The 14,595-nt window shown below is 49.1% G+C and overlaps 1 protein-coding gene across 3 annotated transcripts in view; it reads right to left on the reverse strand.

The window, feature by feature from the left end:
* Positions 1 to 14,595, reverse strand: part of TMEM181 (transmembrane protein 181) — a 70,283-nt gene that overhangs the window by 22,420 nt on the left and 33,268 nt on the right. For all 3 annotated transcript variants that reach the window (XM_031456616.2, XM_031456617.2, XM_064486521.1), the window contains exons 3-6: positions 8,528 to 8,583; positions 6,643 to 6,733; positions 5,256 to 5,371; positions 1,593 to 1,703 (exon numbers count right to left, since the gene is read on the reverse strand). In XM_031456616.2, the coding sequence (XP_031312476.1) occupies positions 1,593 to 1,703; positions 5,256 to 5,371; positions 6,643 to 6,733; positions 8,528 to 8,583 (374 nt within the window). The remainder of the gene's footprint in view (positions 1 to 1,592; positions 1,704 to 5,255; positions 5,372 to 6,642; positions 6,734 to 8,527; positions 8,584 to 14,595) is intronic.

Here is a 14,595-nt window from a genome sequence, read left to right on the forward strand (position 1 = left end):
ACGCCGATCAGATTTTCTGAGGACAAAGTTCGAGGAAACCATTCGTACAACAAAGAACAGAATCCAGAGCCAAACTCAAAGATCCGGAGAGGCTAGGGCAGGAAGCCAAAAGCAAAGAGGAAGTTCAAGAGCGGCCAGGCACAGAGGCAGGGAGCGAAGGGGCCCAAACCGCACAGTGACAGAGGACAAGTCCGGGGGGGTTCGAGGGCGCTGCAGCTTCCATGGGAGCCGGCTGTCAGGGCTCCAGCGACACCTGGGGGGGCCGCCTGCTCCCTCCACGGTGGGCCCCCACCTTGGCCTGGCTGCCAGAGGGGTTGGGGAGGAAACCTGGAGGCCCCCAGGGCGTCGTGAAGGAAAGAAGGGGATGAGACGGTCATCTTCCGACATTGCACAGGTGTCAGGCAGACAAAGGAAAAGCTCGTGTGAGGTAGTCTAGAGACAGAGGATGGAAAAAAGCAGTGTGACCCTAACAACAGCTGCCGTTTGCTGAGCACCTACAGCAAGCAGGTGCTGGGCACCAACCCTGCCGGGTTTCCCAGAAATGGGGAAAACCACGGAGGGCACAGGAGGGAACCAGACACCATGACCTCGTGGGACAGGGGACACACATGTCCAAATAAAAACCTGTTCAAGCAGCATTATTCATCAGAGTCAAAAAAACGAAAACAACCCAAATGCCTATCAACTGATGCTTGGATACACAAAGGCCGCAAACACACAATGAGATACTATTTGGCGAAAAGAGGAATGAAGTACTGATACCTGCAAAGCACGGTGAACTTTGAGAGCACTGCTTAGTGAAAGACGTCATTCACATGCTAAGTGATTCCTTTCCTACGAAATGCCCAACACAGGCAAACCCACAGACATAGAGGGCAGATTAGTGACTGCCTGGGGGGCCAGGGGAGGGAGGAGCGGGACATGGCTGCATAACAGGCTTCCCTCGTGTGTGAATGACATCTCAACAAAGTGTAGTTTAATAAATGCACAGGCACCAGCATTTAATAGCCCCAGCTACATGAGGGAGTGGCTTTTCAATAAGGAAATGGAGGTGCAATAATGTCAAACAGTTAATTGTGGTGCCAGGATCTGAACCAGCTCTTCTGTCAGATCCAAAACCCACATTCCTAGTCACCAGGCTTATCAGTCTGACTCCCAGCAAGTGGCAGGAACAAGGAGGCTGATTTCAGCTGGACGCGAGACAGGGAAGTCTGACCACCAGAGCTGTGTGACCACGGGCAGGCCCCTCACCAGAGGTCTGGCAGGGTCTGAAGACCGCCCATTGCAGAAGGCACCGGAGAAGGGAGTCCTGGCTTTCAAGGAGCACATGCCGGGCTACCTTCTAGCTGGAAGAAGGCTGCTCTTCTCTCTTCTAAATCTCAGAGAACACCACGGTTTTCCAACTCCATGCTGTTTCTGTAAGCTCTTTCTGGTTCCATATACGTAAGAAACTATGGTTTTTCCATAGTTTTAGACCGTACATGTCGTCCACTGGCCAAAGTAACGTGATTTTGACGCTGTGACTATTTCAGCCATTCCAGCATCGAATGGAAGTAAACAAATGAGCCATGGAAACACTGTGGTATACTTACGGTGAAGTTCATTTCCTTGATGGGTGGACTCAGGTGCTCGAATCCCACAATCACCGTATACTGAGTGTAATTCAAGTAGCCAAGGTGAACCACAATGATTTCTGCACATTTCTGCAAATACACAAGGATGATCTGTGTCTTTAAAGCAAGCAAGACTCTCCCACCAACTGACCCATGAAGTAACATGTTCCAACAACAGATGATCAGGACCGATCATCTCCAGGGAACCAGCCAGAAGCCCAGAAAAATTCAGATGCCAGCCAAAAACAGTTCTTAGAAAGAAAGAACCAAATGAGTATTTTTAGAAACAAATAATACATGATTTACAGTCATTAAAACCTTTCTACTTTGGAAGATTCAAAATAGTACATCACCTGCATAAAAAGGTAAGTTAATGAAACACAAACCTGATGTTTCCACAAACACACTTGTGCGAGGTGGGCGGGGCACCCTGGCTGAGACACAACAAACCCCAGCCCTGGCCACACTGTGCTTCCTGGCCCACTCCTGCACTTGCTGTAACGACATGGAGTGGATTATGGATTTTCCGTCTCTCCACTATCCTATTGCCCACGGGGAGCCCCCTGCAGCCTGTTAGGAGGTCAGGATCACATCCAGGGCACAGGCTGTGTGGACAGGAGCTGGCGAGGCTCTGTAGGCGTGTGGTGTGTGCATTCACTGGTCGGCCCAGCCTCTCTTCTGTCCTTTAGAATGAAGACTCGGGTCTTTTCTATTCAGAGAGGAGAGGGGCACCAAGCCTCAGTGCAGACGTGGACCGTACTCAGTAGCCAGGCCAGCACACCCCTCAGAGCCTCCTCGGGATCTGACAGAACGTGCCCACCCTGCGCCACAGGAGTCCGGCCACTGCCCACAACCACCCGGCCGCTCCGTGGCACTTGCTGGAGCCGTGGCTCTAAATTGTGCAGAGTCACCCTACCGATGATCAAAGGCTTCCCGAGCCAGGAATGTCTGAGGTCAGGGCAGGAAAACAGAGCTCGGTGTCACATGAGAAGGCTTAAAAAGACAGGAGGGTGGCCGGCGGGGAGAGGGCACTGATCTAGGGGACAGGAGAGAGTGGGAGAGGTGAGTGGGAGGCCCTCGGCGATAGGCATGGAGAGGCTGGGGGCTCTGGCGACCACAGGCCCTGCTCTCCCGGCTGACGCACGAGCCAACTGCTGTTTTTATCACATCTGAGCTGTGGTTTCTCTCCCACCCGCTCAGCCTTCCCCGGCTGTGCCACCAGCCCTCAGGGCACATGAGTGTGGGGCCCGGGTCTCAGCAAAACCGAATCCACCTTTCACCTCTGCAGCTGGTCACAGGACGATGTGCAGAGGGGCAGCCGAGGACCCAGTGTGACCAGGAAGGATTTAGGTTTACATTAGTAAATAGATTTGTGCTGCTCAGATAAGTACTTCTTACAAGATAAGAATCTGGATTTTCAGGGGATGTTTTAATTAACAAAAGAGTTACACCTCAGAATATATGTATCTTCAAGTTTGAAAAAATTACAGTGAAAGCACCTGAGAGTTTGGGGATCCCAAGTTCAAGCCGTGGTTTGGGCACTGATTACAATGCACCTTAGAGAATCACTTCACGAGAGCACCTTAGCTTCCTCACCTGAAGGTCAGACCTCCTTGCTACCTACAGTAAACAAAGTTTCTTCTTTACATCAAAAAAACAAAAAGGAAAGGCAATATGAAAGGGAGGCCAATATCCCTGCAACAAAAATTCCATCTTTTTTTAAAGTCAGGGCAATGTTCCTTGAATGGTCAAGGAGAGACTGGAGCAGAGAGGGACAAACAGAACAGAGAAGTCCCCAAGGGTGGCACAGAGTAAACTGAAGTAGGGCCACCAACAGGGGCGCGGAGAAGCCATGAAGGGCCACCGTCAAGGTGCACAGTATGGCAGGTGCTTCCGAGAAGGAAGGACAAGTGGCCTCTCGGGCAGCCTGGCCCTATTCAAGCACAGGTTGTACGTGGGGCAACCGCCTCATCTCAGCTGGCTTGAGACTTCCCCTGGTTTAAAACAAAATCTTCCACCTTGGAAAATCCCTCCGCCTGGGCAAACCAGGCAGATCAGTCACACTGGTCTCAGGATAAAGTCACTAAGCACCTGTTCATCACCTGCTCGGTCTGAGAACCAGCAATGTCAGGTGCTGAAATACCAGCTGAGGCTGGACTCCAGGCCCAGTCGGCCCGGGGATGGAGAAGGATGCAGCATGCACAGTGGTCCTTTCAGACCCCACGCCTGTCATCCCTCCCATTTATTCAGCAGAACTGACAGCGCACCTACTGTACCCCCGGGCACTGGGGGTCCACGGACCCTCCCACTGGCTCGAACAGTGCAAGTCTCACAGGCTTGATCCAACCTGATCCTCACCACTCTCTGCAGACACCCTGAGAAGGTGTAACCTCCGCTTTAAGGACAAGGAAAACACACTTGAGAAACTGGCCCAGCCCTGCTCACCTGGGTGATAAACGGGGGAGGCAGAATGAGAGTCCCGTCACTTCTGGGGCTTCCCAGAGCCACCTGCAAGGCCCATCCCACAGGCCCCGGAGGGCAGGTGGGCAGAGGCACAGCTCAGGTTGGGAAGGAGACGCTGCGATGACTGTGCTGGGAGGGGGCACTGCCGGCACACCCTTCCTATAGCCCAACCCCCTTGGGCTATGGTTCTGACCCATTTCAGGATCTTCTAGCAGACGTCAATCAAGTGGGACCAGAGCCAGCCTCTGGACAGGAATCCTTTCCTATCTGCTGTCCTTCTCACCAGGAAAAACTGCCTAGTATCTCACCGGGATTAACTAGGCAGTGTGTGTGTGGGTATTAAGGGCAGAAGCTCCAGAATAAAAGATCACAGCCCTCCTGCTTATGATCTGTCACTTTGGACAAGTGTTTTGAGCTGTCTAGTCTCTTATTGTATAAAATGAGGCTCGGATGACAGTTCCTGGTTGTGGGCTTGCTCCGGGGACTGAACAAGACCATATATGGAGAGTACCTGGCAGGGAGCCACGTTCCTAATCCCTTAACCAACGCCTTCTCTCTGGATGCACCCGGTGCTGTCTAGACTACCCAAGACCCATTTAGTCTCGACGGAGCCTCTTTGCTAGAGCAGGGACCTGGCTCTGATCATCGGTGCTGGCGGAATATGGTGCTAACAAAATCTGGAGTGAGTGAGGGCTCCTCTCCCACTGTGTGCCAACCGGTTTCCTACCCCAGGGCCACACAATGTACCCTGGAGTAGACTCAAAAAAGCAGGCACTCTTCCTAAGAGGCCTGGGTCCCAGGGCCCCCCAGACAGATCGGGGCGTTCATCCCACAGCTGCAAACAACCCAAGGCCTCAGCAGTCAGGAAAGACCATGGGACAGCAGTAGGCAGACCTTCACGTGAGACAGGCAGCCCATCAACAGTCATCTGTGGACACCCATGCAGAAGGTTACACAGACAGTGCCAACTGGCACCAGGGTGCAGGTGTATGTGCGTGTGTGCATGAGTGTGCATGTGTGTACTGAGTGTACACATGCATAAGAATTTATGTTATCGGTGTGTACAGTTAGATGGGCTTCCCATGCCATTGCTGGTGTGACTCAATTTTTTCGCCTCAGAAAGCAGCTCGGCGACAGTGCAGCAAGGTGAGTAATCACAGACCAGGCGGAGGCGCTCACCTCTGCACACGTGAGGGTCCTTGTCCGATTGTGAACTTTGTTATGAATGGTGGTTCCATCCTGAGCTACACCATCGACCTTAACAGTCATGAGGAAGTTCGTCTGAAGAGATGTTTCTACAAAAGAAAGAAATCCAGTGTCAGAGACCACGATAGGCTGTCACATCTGCAAAAGCGCCTGCCTGGCCGTGTGTTATCCAGGAGGGCCCCGCGACCCAGCAGCCTCTGCACATCTGCGAGCCTCACGCTTGGTGGCAAAGTCAAGCCCTTCCATGCACTTCCGCTTCTGACCCTCCATAAAAGTTCATTTCACAAAAGGGCAACTATTTCATGGCTAAGAAAGTTTTATTTTTTGATTTCCCACACAAATTTTTATTAATTTTGTACCAAAATAAAAATAGGTTTATTTTTTGTGATTATATAATTTATTATTTTTCTGATTATATGCTCATTGCTAAAAAATAAAAGTCAGAGAACAAAAAAATACAAAGATGGTAGTAAACATTTATAATCCACCACCTGGAAAAACTGTAATTTCGTGTTCGGGCCCCTCCTTCCAGACCATTTATAGACATACAAGTATATAGTGATATCAGTTTATTTGTGCTCTTTAAAATGTTGGGAAAAGGGTGTTTTTTTTTTTGTAATGTGCAATTTTTTCCCTTTAATTTACTGCAGTCATTGCGTTATCTTTCCAAATTCTTTCAACCAAAGTGTCTCGTCTGAATCACAGAACACAGAACATGACGTGGGGCATCTTCTCAGAGAAGATGTTGGACCAGCGCTGCTCGAGACAGACAGAATAGGTCATTACCAACGGTGGGTGCTCTGGGCAGGGTTTCTCAGCCTCAGCACCACTGGTATTTTGAGGCCAGACGATTCATGACTGTGCGGAATGCTGCATTTTAGGATGTTTTGCAGCATCTTTGATCTCCACCCACGGGATATTACTAGCATCCCCTCCTCCCCAGTTGCGACAGCCAAAATGTCACAACGTCACTAGACACTGCCAAGTGTCCCTGGGGGACAGAACCACTGCCTTAGGGCACCGGGACTTAATTCTCTCCCAGAACCCCACTGAAAAAGGCTGCGACTGCAGCCCCTACACCACGCAGCCGCTAAGCTAAGCTGACCGGCACCCTGAAGGATGGCCAGTATCCCCGAGGGCCGACTGGAGGTCCCTGAGCAATGACGGGGTGCCCTGAGCACAGCATCATAACCTACCCTGGCGGGCACTGAAGCAGCTTCCAACTTGTTACTAAAAAGAATAATGACCATCCCTATAATCTATCTCTGCGCACTTGCTGAAAGATTTTAAAGCTCTTTCGACCTTTAAAATGCGGTGCTCTGTACAAAGAAAACTCATTCTAAAATGTCAGGCTTCATACCTTTTGACTGATCCAACTCGACAACACATGTCAGCCACAGCTGCTGGTTGTATGTAGACAGTGGATTTGAAAGTATTTGAATTGGTTTTAGCTGAGACAGAAAGAAAAAAAAGAAGTTACATAATCCACGTGACCATTTTAACTGAGTCCACCAAATGCCTCCGCTTCACAGACAAAGTTTACATTTACAAAAAAGGTCTGAGTGTCAGCTCTGAGACAGAACCATGCAGTTTTCCTTTAGATGATATAAGTGAAACTCCACCTTCCAGAAAAAGAAAGGACTAACTTTCCTCTGCAATTCACTTCTGTCTCTCATGAAAATCTCTAAGCAGGTAGTTTCCACCACCTACAGCCTTGGGACAATACACTTACTTAAATACCAAGAAAAGGGGAAAAAATTAAACAGTATATGATGATACATATAATAAGATAATGAAGAACACAAAAATATTTTCATATGCACAAGAATCATTTTTTCACTAACAATACACCAGGCATGTCACTGTTTGACATCTGGTATTTTCAGCTTTAACACCCCTAAAGAGAAAAATTAGAGGAGACCATGTTGCCAGGGATGCTTCTGTGGTGTCTGCTGAAAAACACAACACTGGTCCAAAACAACACTGGACACAGAAGGGGTCTGAGCCCATCCCTAGCTCCAAAGACCAGCACTATCTGAATGCAGAGTCTTTGAACATAAATGGGTGGGGTTTGTGTTTCAATGCTTCTGGGAGGCCTCAGTGAAATGCCCTGTGACCGAAGACTTGCCCAAAAGCCACTGAGGTGCTGAAACCCTACTGGAGGATGACCCATCACCTTTCAGAAGTGAGGATGATCTTTTGAAAACAAGTTAGTTCCATGGGACAGGTGTTATTTTTGGTGTCAAACAAGGACTTACAGCCAGAGACAGAAATTTTAAAAGACCAAACTATGGTCAGGAAACCCAATGGTAGCACCTCTTCAAATAGATCCTTAGCCTGAGAGTTAAAGAAAATAAAGAAATGCAAAAAAAAAAAAAAAAAGTGATGAAAGGCTAAGCGAGGGCCCTCTCAAACTAGCAGTAGCAAAAAAACAGAGTTAAGTTTTCCTTGTTCTCCTTTTTGCCTTTTTGAGAATTGTAGGAGGAAACCAAGCAGGGGGCCAGGAGAATGAAGAAGACAAGGGAGCATTTAGGGTCAAGTAATTAAATTTAAGCCACACACGTTATGATACAGTGAGAATGTGGGACAATCGTGTTCAGTCTACAACAAAGATACTATGTTTGATGCAAAGAAAAAGAAAAGGTTCAGTTGTTTGGGCTCTCACAAGTCAGCATTTATTAAATACCAAAATTCTCCAACTGAAGGTTCTTCGTTTTTCTCTAAAGATGGTGAAGAATCAAGGCACATATAAAAAAAAAAAAAGGAAAGAAACAGGATTTTCCATTTAAACTGAGTGCATGTAAGAAATACCAAACAATCACTAGAAAGAACTGTTACTGTTAGAAACCTGGCAGGGAGACCACGTCTTAACTTGGGCCAATATAAGAAGAAAGGGTCAGATACTTAAGTGAGCATTGTCAGAACTTAAAATCTACTAAGACTTGCACACGTGAGGAAGCAGGACTAGTTAACCAGGCACTGGAAGGGAACTATGGTTCCTTAAGAGGTAACACCACCACCCTTTCTCAGTACTGAGGTAACCATTACAGCAGAAAAGGTAATTTTAGCAAACAAGGACTCAGTGGCCAGCGGCTAACAGTGGAGTAAGAAATGTACGTTGCCTGAGAAGCGAGCTGCAGGGCAAGGGGGTGTCTACCTTAATGACCCTCAAAGCAGGACCATTTCTCAGTGACCCAGAACTTTACAGGACTCACTGGCTACCACTTAGACCCAGACTGACTTACCTTTTTGCTATTATTTAGTGAAAAATTAGCTGCAGAAGTCTGGATCACTCTGGGCCCTAAAGTGTAACAGAGAAAGAAAAAAGCAAGTTATAAGTACATTGATAATTAATGTATTGATTTTTTTTTCCAAATGCCAAGGAAGACTCATACATTAGATGGATGTGGTCTTATTTTCCTGGTCTGTCTCTGGAGGTTATATACATAAATATGTAAAATATATAAACATATAAACACAGATACACAGTATCTACTCTGCTGCACCTCACATGACCCAACACAATGCACTGTTTCCATGGGATTCTGCACGTGCAGACCCTCTCCTCTGCTCTCCGGGACGGCTCTCGCTGTAGTGCATGGATCCAAAAAACATTCAAGACACAGACACTGTCTATACATTTTGTAAAGTATGAAGATTTCTGCTAAAAAAACACGATCTATTCATCCAATTAATCCAGTCTTCCAAAAATATTAAGTTGAGGATATTGAAAAAAAAAAGCATTACATACACAATATACACTCAAGGCTTTTCTGGAAATATTCACAGAACCTTAGCAATGTTTCAGCGCTTTGGTCTTATAAGAAGTAGTCAAAGGAAACACTGTGAACCTGCTTTTAATTTAATTTAGAACTGGGTTTGTTCTAAAGCAAAGTCCCCTCAGCTCATAGCGCCAGTTTTCGGGGCTGCCTCAGTGGCCACGCCCAGGCTGCTGCCCACGACCCTCCCCCTGGAGGAGCTACACAAGCGCACACGCCAACGGGGCAGGAGCACGTCTCTGGAGCGCGTTACGCACGCTGAGTGGACACATCTCCGCGTAGGAAGGAGGCTTGTACCCACAGATTCTCAATCTGAGTGCACGCCCGGCCCAGGAGGTAAGGCAGTCTGGTTTCCCAGAAAGAACTAAGAACTGGGAGTCAGGAAAGCCCAGATTCTAGCCTCAGCCAGTACAGCTTCTCAGATCTCCACCTCCTCATTTGCAAAGTGAGGGTGACTATCCCAGTGGTCCCTAAGGCACTCCTAACTCTGAAATCCTAATAACTTTACCATATAAAGTAACTGGGAGCAGAGGACTTGTGATGGTGACTTTGTGTCAAGTTGACTGGGCCACAGGGTACCCAGATATTTGGCTAAACATTATTCTGGGGTGTCTGTAAGTGTGGTTCTGGGTGAGATCACTTTTTGAATCAGTAGACTAACGTAAAGCAGACTGCCTTCCCCACTGTGGGTGGGCCGCATCCAAACTGTTGAAGGTCTGAATAGAGCAAAAGCTGAGGGAGGGACAATCTGCTCTCCTTGCCTGGGCTCTCCACCTTCGGGCCGGCCCCTCAGTCTCCACCTGACCTTCTGGCCTTCAGACACAGACCAGAACTTACACCACAGGCCCTCCCATGTCTCCAGCTCACCTGCCGCAGACTGCGGACCTTCTCAGCCTCCACAGTCATGAGAGCCAATTCCTCGTAATGAATTGCTCTCTCTCTCCCCTCCCCCCACCATGTGTCTCTGTCTCTGTCTCTGTCTCTCCCTGTATATGTGTGTATCTCCTATCAGTTCAGTTTCTCTGGAGAACCCTGGCTAGCACAGGTTTTGGTGCTGAGAGTGGTTCTAGAGGCGCAGCATGCTAAGGATGAGTTTTCTATATTGGTTCTGGGCTCGCTGGAACCTGCTCTCTAATCTGATTATGCTAATGACTGTATGTCCAAAAGCAAAGAGAACACGGAAAGTCCGTGAAAATACACACCATACCTTCCCTGGATACTCCTCCTCAACCACCGAGGAGAAGCGAGGAGCTAAGCGGCCCTGTGTACAGTCCTTTAGAACATTCTTGGAAAACTATAAACGTACCGAGGCTGTCTGGCTGCTCCTACTGCAGCTGGACAAAGTGGTGAAAGAAAAGGACGAGCTCAGGGGTTTGAATTCCCAGCTCCAGGGCTGCAGAGAAGATCTGAAAGCTTCTAAGTGTGCCCTGAAGGAGGCCCTTACTTCCTCCAGCCACAGGGCTGAGACTGCTGAAAATCAAACTGAATCTCCTCCTGTAACTGGCTGAATTACAACACGAGTTGAACTCCCAGCCTGGCAGGGCGTCTCACTGCTGAAGTGAGTGAGCTGACGGGGAAAGAGCGGGATCCTGTTGCTGGGACATGCAGGAAGATCCCCATGAAGCTGCGGACACAGAGCCGCTAAACTCTCAGGAGGCATCTCTCCCAGGGGAAGAGTCCTCCCCATTCCTGGGGGAAGTGGCCTTTCCACCCTCTTCTGAGGGATTAACCCTGCACTGCCTATGGAAGGCAGCTGCCACACAGGACAATGCTGATTCTCCTCAGGACCCACCCCAGCACCCCTCTGGCCTCTAGACCTAAACCCAGCTCAAGTCCCAGCAGACCCCAGAGGTGACACACAGATTGTGACCCAAAAGGAGGTGTTTTCCCGAGTTTTCTGACTTATGCAGACTGAAACCCAGGGAACATGTGTGGGATAATGGTGGAAGGAACATAAAGCTGAATGAGGCCAAATACATGGCTGTGGGCTCACAAGGCAGAGATTCTGCCTTGACAGTTGTAGCTCAGGGAGTCGGAAAGGATCGTAATAGTTTGGCTGGTTGATTAGCTAAAACATGGACTAAAAGGTGGTTCCATGAGTGAATGCTGCCCCTGCTTAGGTTTAACGCAGAGGAGGCTTGGGGAGACGTATGCTAGGGTGGATGTGTCATTTAAGACCTACTAGGAGATTCCAGAAGACAAACTTTTCACCACCATGAGAAATAAATCTGTGAGGGGAGTCCCTGGCATCCTTAAAGAGCTCTGTGGCTGCCTTCTCTGCAGCCCAGGCCTTACAGTGGGAACTACGGCCACTGAATTCGGAAAACAAAATGCAACAGGAGTAACTGGATCTAACAGGTGGCAGGGGCCAGGTGGTGGCGTGCAACTGCCAAAGGCAAGGTGGGTGTGGTCACCGGAACGCACAGTAGTTAAAGCAGCAAGCAGAACAGTCTGATCCGCACAGACCTACGGCCTCAGCTAACCGATCACGCTGTTCCTAGAAGTGAAACACACAGGCTGCCTACTAAATTCTTACTTGATCTGCATAAGAAGAAAAGTTCTAGGTCAAGTGAACAAAAGTCTAACCTGCATCATAAAAACAGAGAGTCACAACCCATCAACAGTTTCCAGATTTAAGCCAGTTTACAGACATAAAGGCCCTTGAATGAAAGGAAGGTTGGGTCCCCTTAAGAAAGCACCCCAGTACACTGCTGAAAATTTATACTGTTAATCATCCTCCCAAAGGAATCTATGGCCTTCTACCAGGGCAACTGCACCGGGGGAATAAAATCAGACATTTTGGGAACTGCTGGACACTGGCTCTGAACTGACGCTAATTTCCAGGGACTCAAAACATCACTGCTGGGGGAAGGGTACAGCTCAGTGGTAAAGCACATGCTGAGCATGCACGAGGTCCTGGGTTCATACTTCCATTTAAAAAAAAAAATCACTGTAGTCTACCAGAGGAGAGACCTATAGAAGTCAGGTGATAATGGGGTTTTAGCGCAGGGATGTGTCACAATGCGCCCAGTGGGTCCGCAAACCCATTCTAATTCTAATGCTAATTCCCCAGTTCCAGAATGCACAATTTGAACAGATATATTCAGCAGCTGTCAGAATCCCTGCATTAGTTCCCTGACTTGTGAAGTGAGGGCCATTACGGTAGGAAAGGCCAAGTGGAAGCCATTTGAACTGTCTCTACCTATGAAAACAGTCAACCAAACAGCATCATGCTCCTGGAGGGATTGTGGACATGAGTGTGACCATCAAGGACCTGAAAGACGCCCACCACATCCCCACTCAACTCACTTATTTGGCCTGTGCAGAGGACAGGTGGATCTTGGAGAATGACGGTAGATAATCGTAAGCTTAACCAGGTGGTGACTCCAACTGCAGCTGCTGTACCAGATGGGTTTCGTTGCTTGGGCAAATTCACACATCCTCCGGTAACTGATACGCAGCTACTGACCTGGCAAATGACTTTTTCTCCATCCCTAACAACAAAGCTCACCAGAAGCTCTTTGCTTTCGGCTGGCAAGGCCAGTAATTCACCTTCACTACCCTACCTCAGGGGTGTATCAACTCTCCAGCCCCACACCACAATTTAGTTCACAGAGCTCTTGGTCATCTTTCCCTTCCACAAGCTATCACACTGGGCCGTTACCCTGATGAGATGAGGCTGACTGGACCTAGTGAGCAAGAAGTAGCAACTACTCTAAACTTATTGGCATAATATTTGGTGTCAAGAGGGTAGAAAATAAATTCAATTAAAATTCAGGTACCTTCCACCTTGGCAAAATTTCTAGGGGTCCCGTGGTGGGCGCCTTCTCAGGTGACAGGTAAGTTGCTGCATCTGGCCCACCCTACAACCAAAAGGGAGGTATGACACCTAGGGGGCCTCTATGGGCTTTGGAGGCAATATATTCCTAATTCGGGTGTGACACAGTGGCCTATTTACCTAGTGATCCAAAAAGCTGCTGGTTGTGAGTGGGGCCCAGAACAAGAGAAGGCGGCCCACAGGTCAGGCTGCCGCGGGAGCTGCTCCGCCGCTCGGCTCACGTGGTCCAGCAGATCCAGTGGTGCCTGAAGCATCAGTGGCAGAAAGGGGTGCTGCCTGGAGCCTTTGGCAGGCCCCACAGGTGGATCTCAGGGCAGGCCCTTAGGGTTTGGAGCAAAGCCTGCCACCCTCCACAACTACTCTCCTTTCGAGAAACACCTCTTGGCCTGCTACCAGGCCTTGGGAGAGACTGAACGCGTGCCCATGACCAACAAGTCACCATGTGACCTGAGCTGCCCAACTGCCAGCAGCAGAGACGCTGCACCATACCCTAGGGCCATCAGCCAGCTACCTGGTGGCAGGGTTGATGACACGGGACCACTTCCATTGTGGAAGGGGCAGCGTTTTGTCCTGACTGCAATAGACACTTTCTCTGGGTATGGATTTGCCTTCCCTGCACCCAGTGCTCTTGTCAAAACTACCATTCATGGATTTACCAAACACCTTATCCATAGTCAAGCTATTCCACACAGCATTGTTCCTGATCAAGGAACTCACTTCACAGCAAAAGAGCTGTGGCAATGGGCCCACAGTCATGAAATTCACTGCTCTTACGACATTCCCCACCATCCTGAGCAGCTGGTTTGATGGAATGGTGGAATGGCCTTTAGAAGACTCAGTGACAGCGCCAGCTAAGTGGCAATACCTTGCAGGCTGGGGCAGGGCTCCCTGGACGCTGCATATGCTCCGAGTCAGCATCCAATATGTGGTGCTGATTTTCCCAGAGCCTGATCCCCAGATCCAAGAGTCAAGGGGCGGAAATGGGCGTGGTGCCCCTCACTATTACCCGCAGTGACTAGCAAAATACCGACTCCTGTCCCTGTGATCTTGTGCTCTGCTGGCCTAGAGGTCTTAGTTCCACAGGGAGGAAGGCTTCCACCCCAAGACACGGCAATGATCTCACGGAACTGGAAGTTAACACTGCCACCCCGCCACTTTGGGCTCCTTGTGCCTCAGAATCAACAGGCAAAGAAGGGGGTTCCAGTGCTGGCTGGGGTGGCTGACCCTGACCACCACGGGGAACTGGACTCTACTCCACGCTGGGGTAGGGAGGAGTACACCTGAGGAGGTCCCTTAGGGCATCTCTCAGTATTACCAGGACCTGGGATTAAGGTCAGTGGAAAATGACAACCCAGGTCAGGGCAGGAACACTAACAGCCCAGGCTCCTCAGGGGTGCAGGTTCGGTCGGGTCATCCCACCAGGTGAAGAACCATGACCGCCTGAGGTGCCTGCTGAAGGCGCAGGGAGTACGGAACAGGCGGTGGAATGAGTCAGTTATGAACACCTGTTGTGACCACGCAACTAGTTACAGAAAAGAGGACTTTAACGCTCATGAGTATCTCCTCCTCATTTCGTCTTGAACAGGCCTCTGTGTGTGCATAAAGATATACACTAAGCTAACATCTTTGTTGTCTTCCCTCTCTCATTCCCCTACCAAGTAACATAAGATGTATTACTGACTTTATATCATAGTGT

The sequence above is a fragment of the Camelus dromedarius genome, chromosome 6 (genome assembly GCF_036321535.1).
Source record: "Camelus dromedarius isolate mCamDro1 chromosome 6, mCamDro1.pat, whole genome shotgun sequence".
In the NCBI taxonomy this organism is placed as follows: Eukaryota; Metazoa; Chordata; class Mammalia; order Artiodactyla; family Camelidae; genus Camelus; species Camelus dromedarius.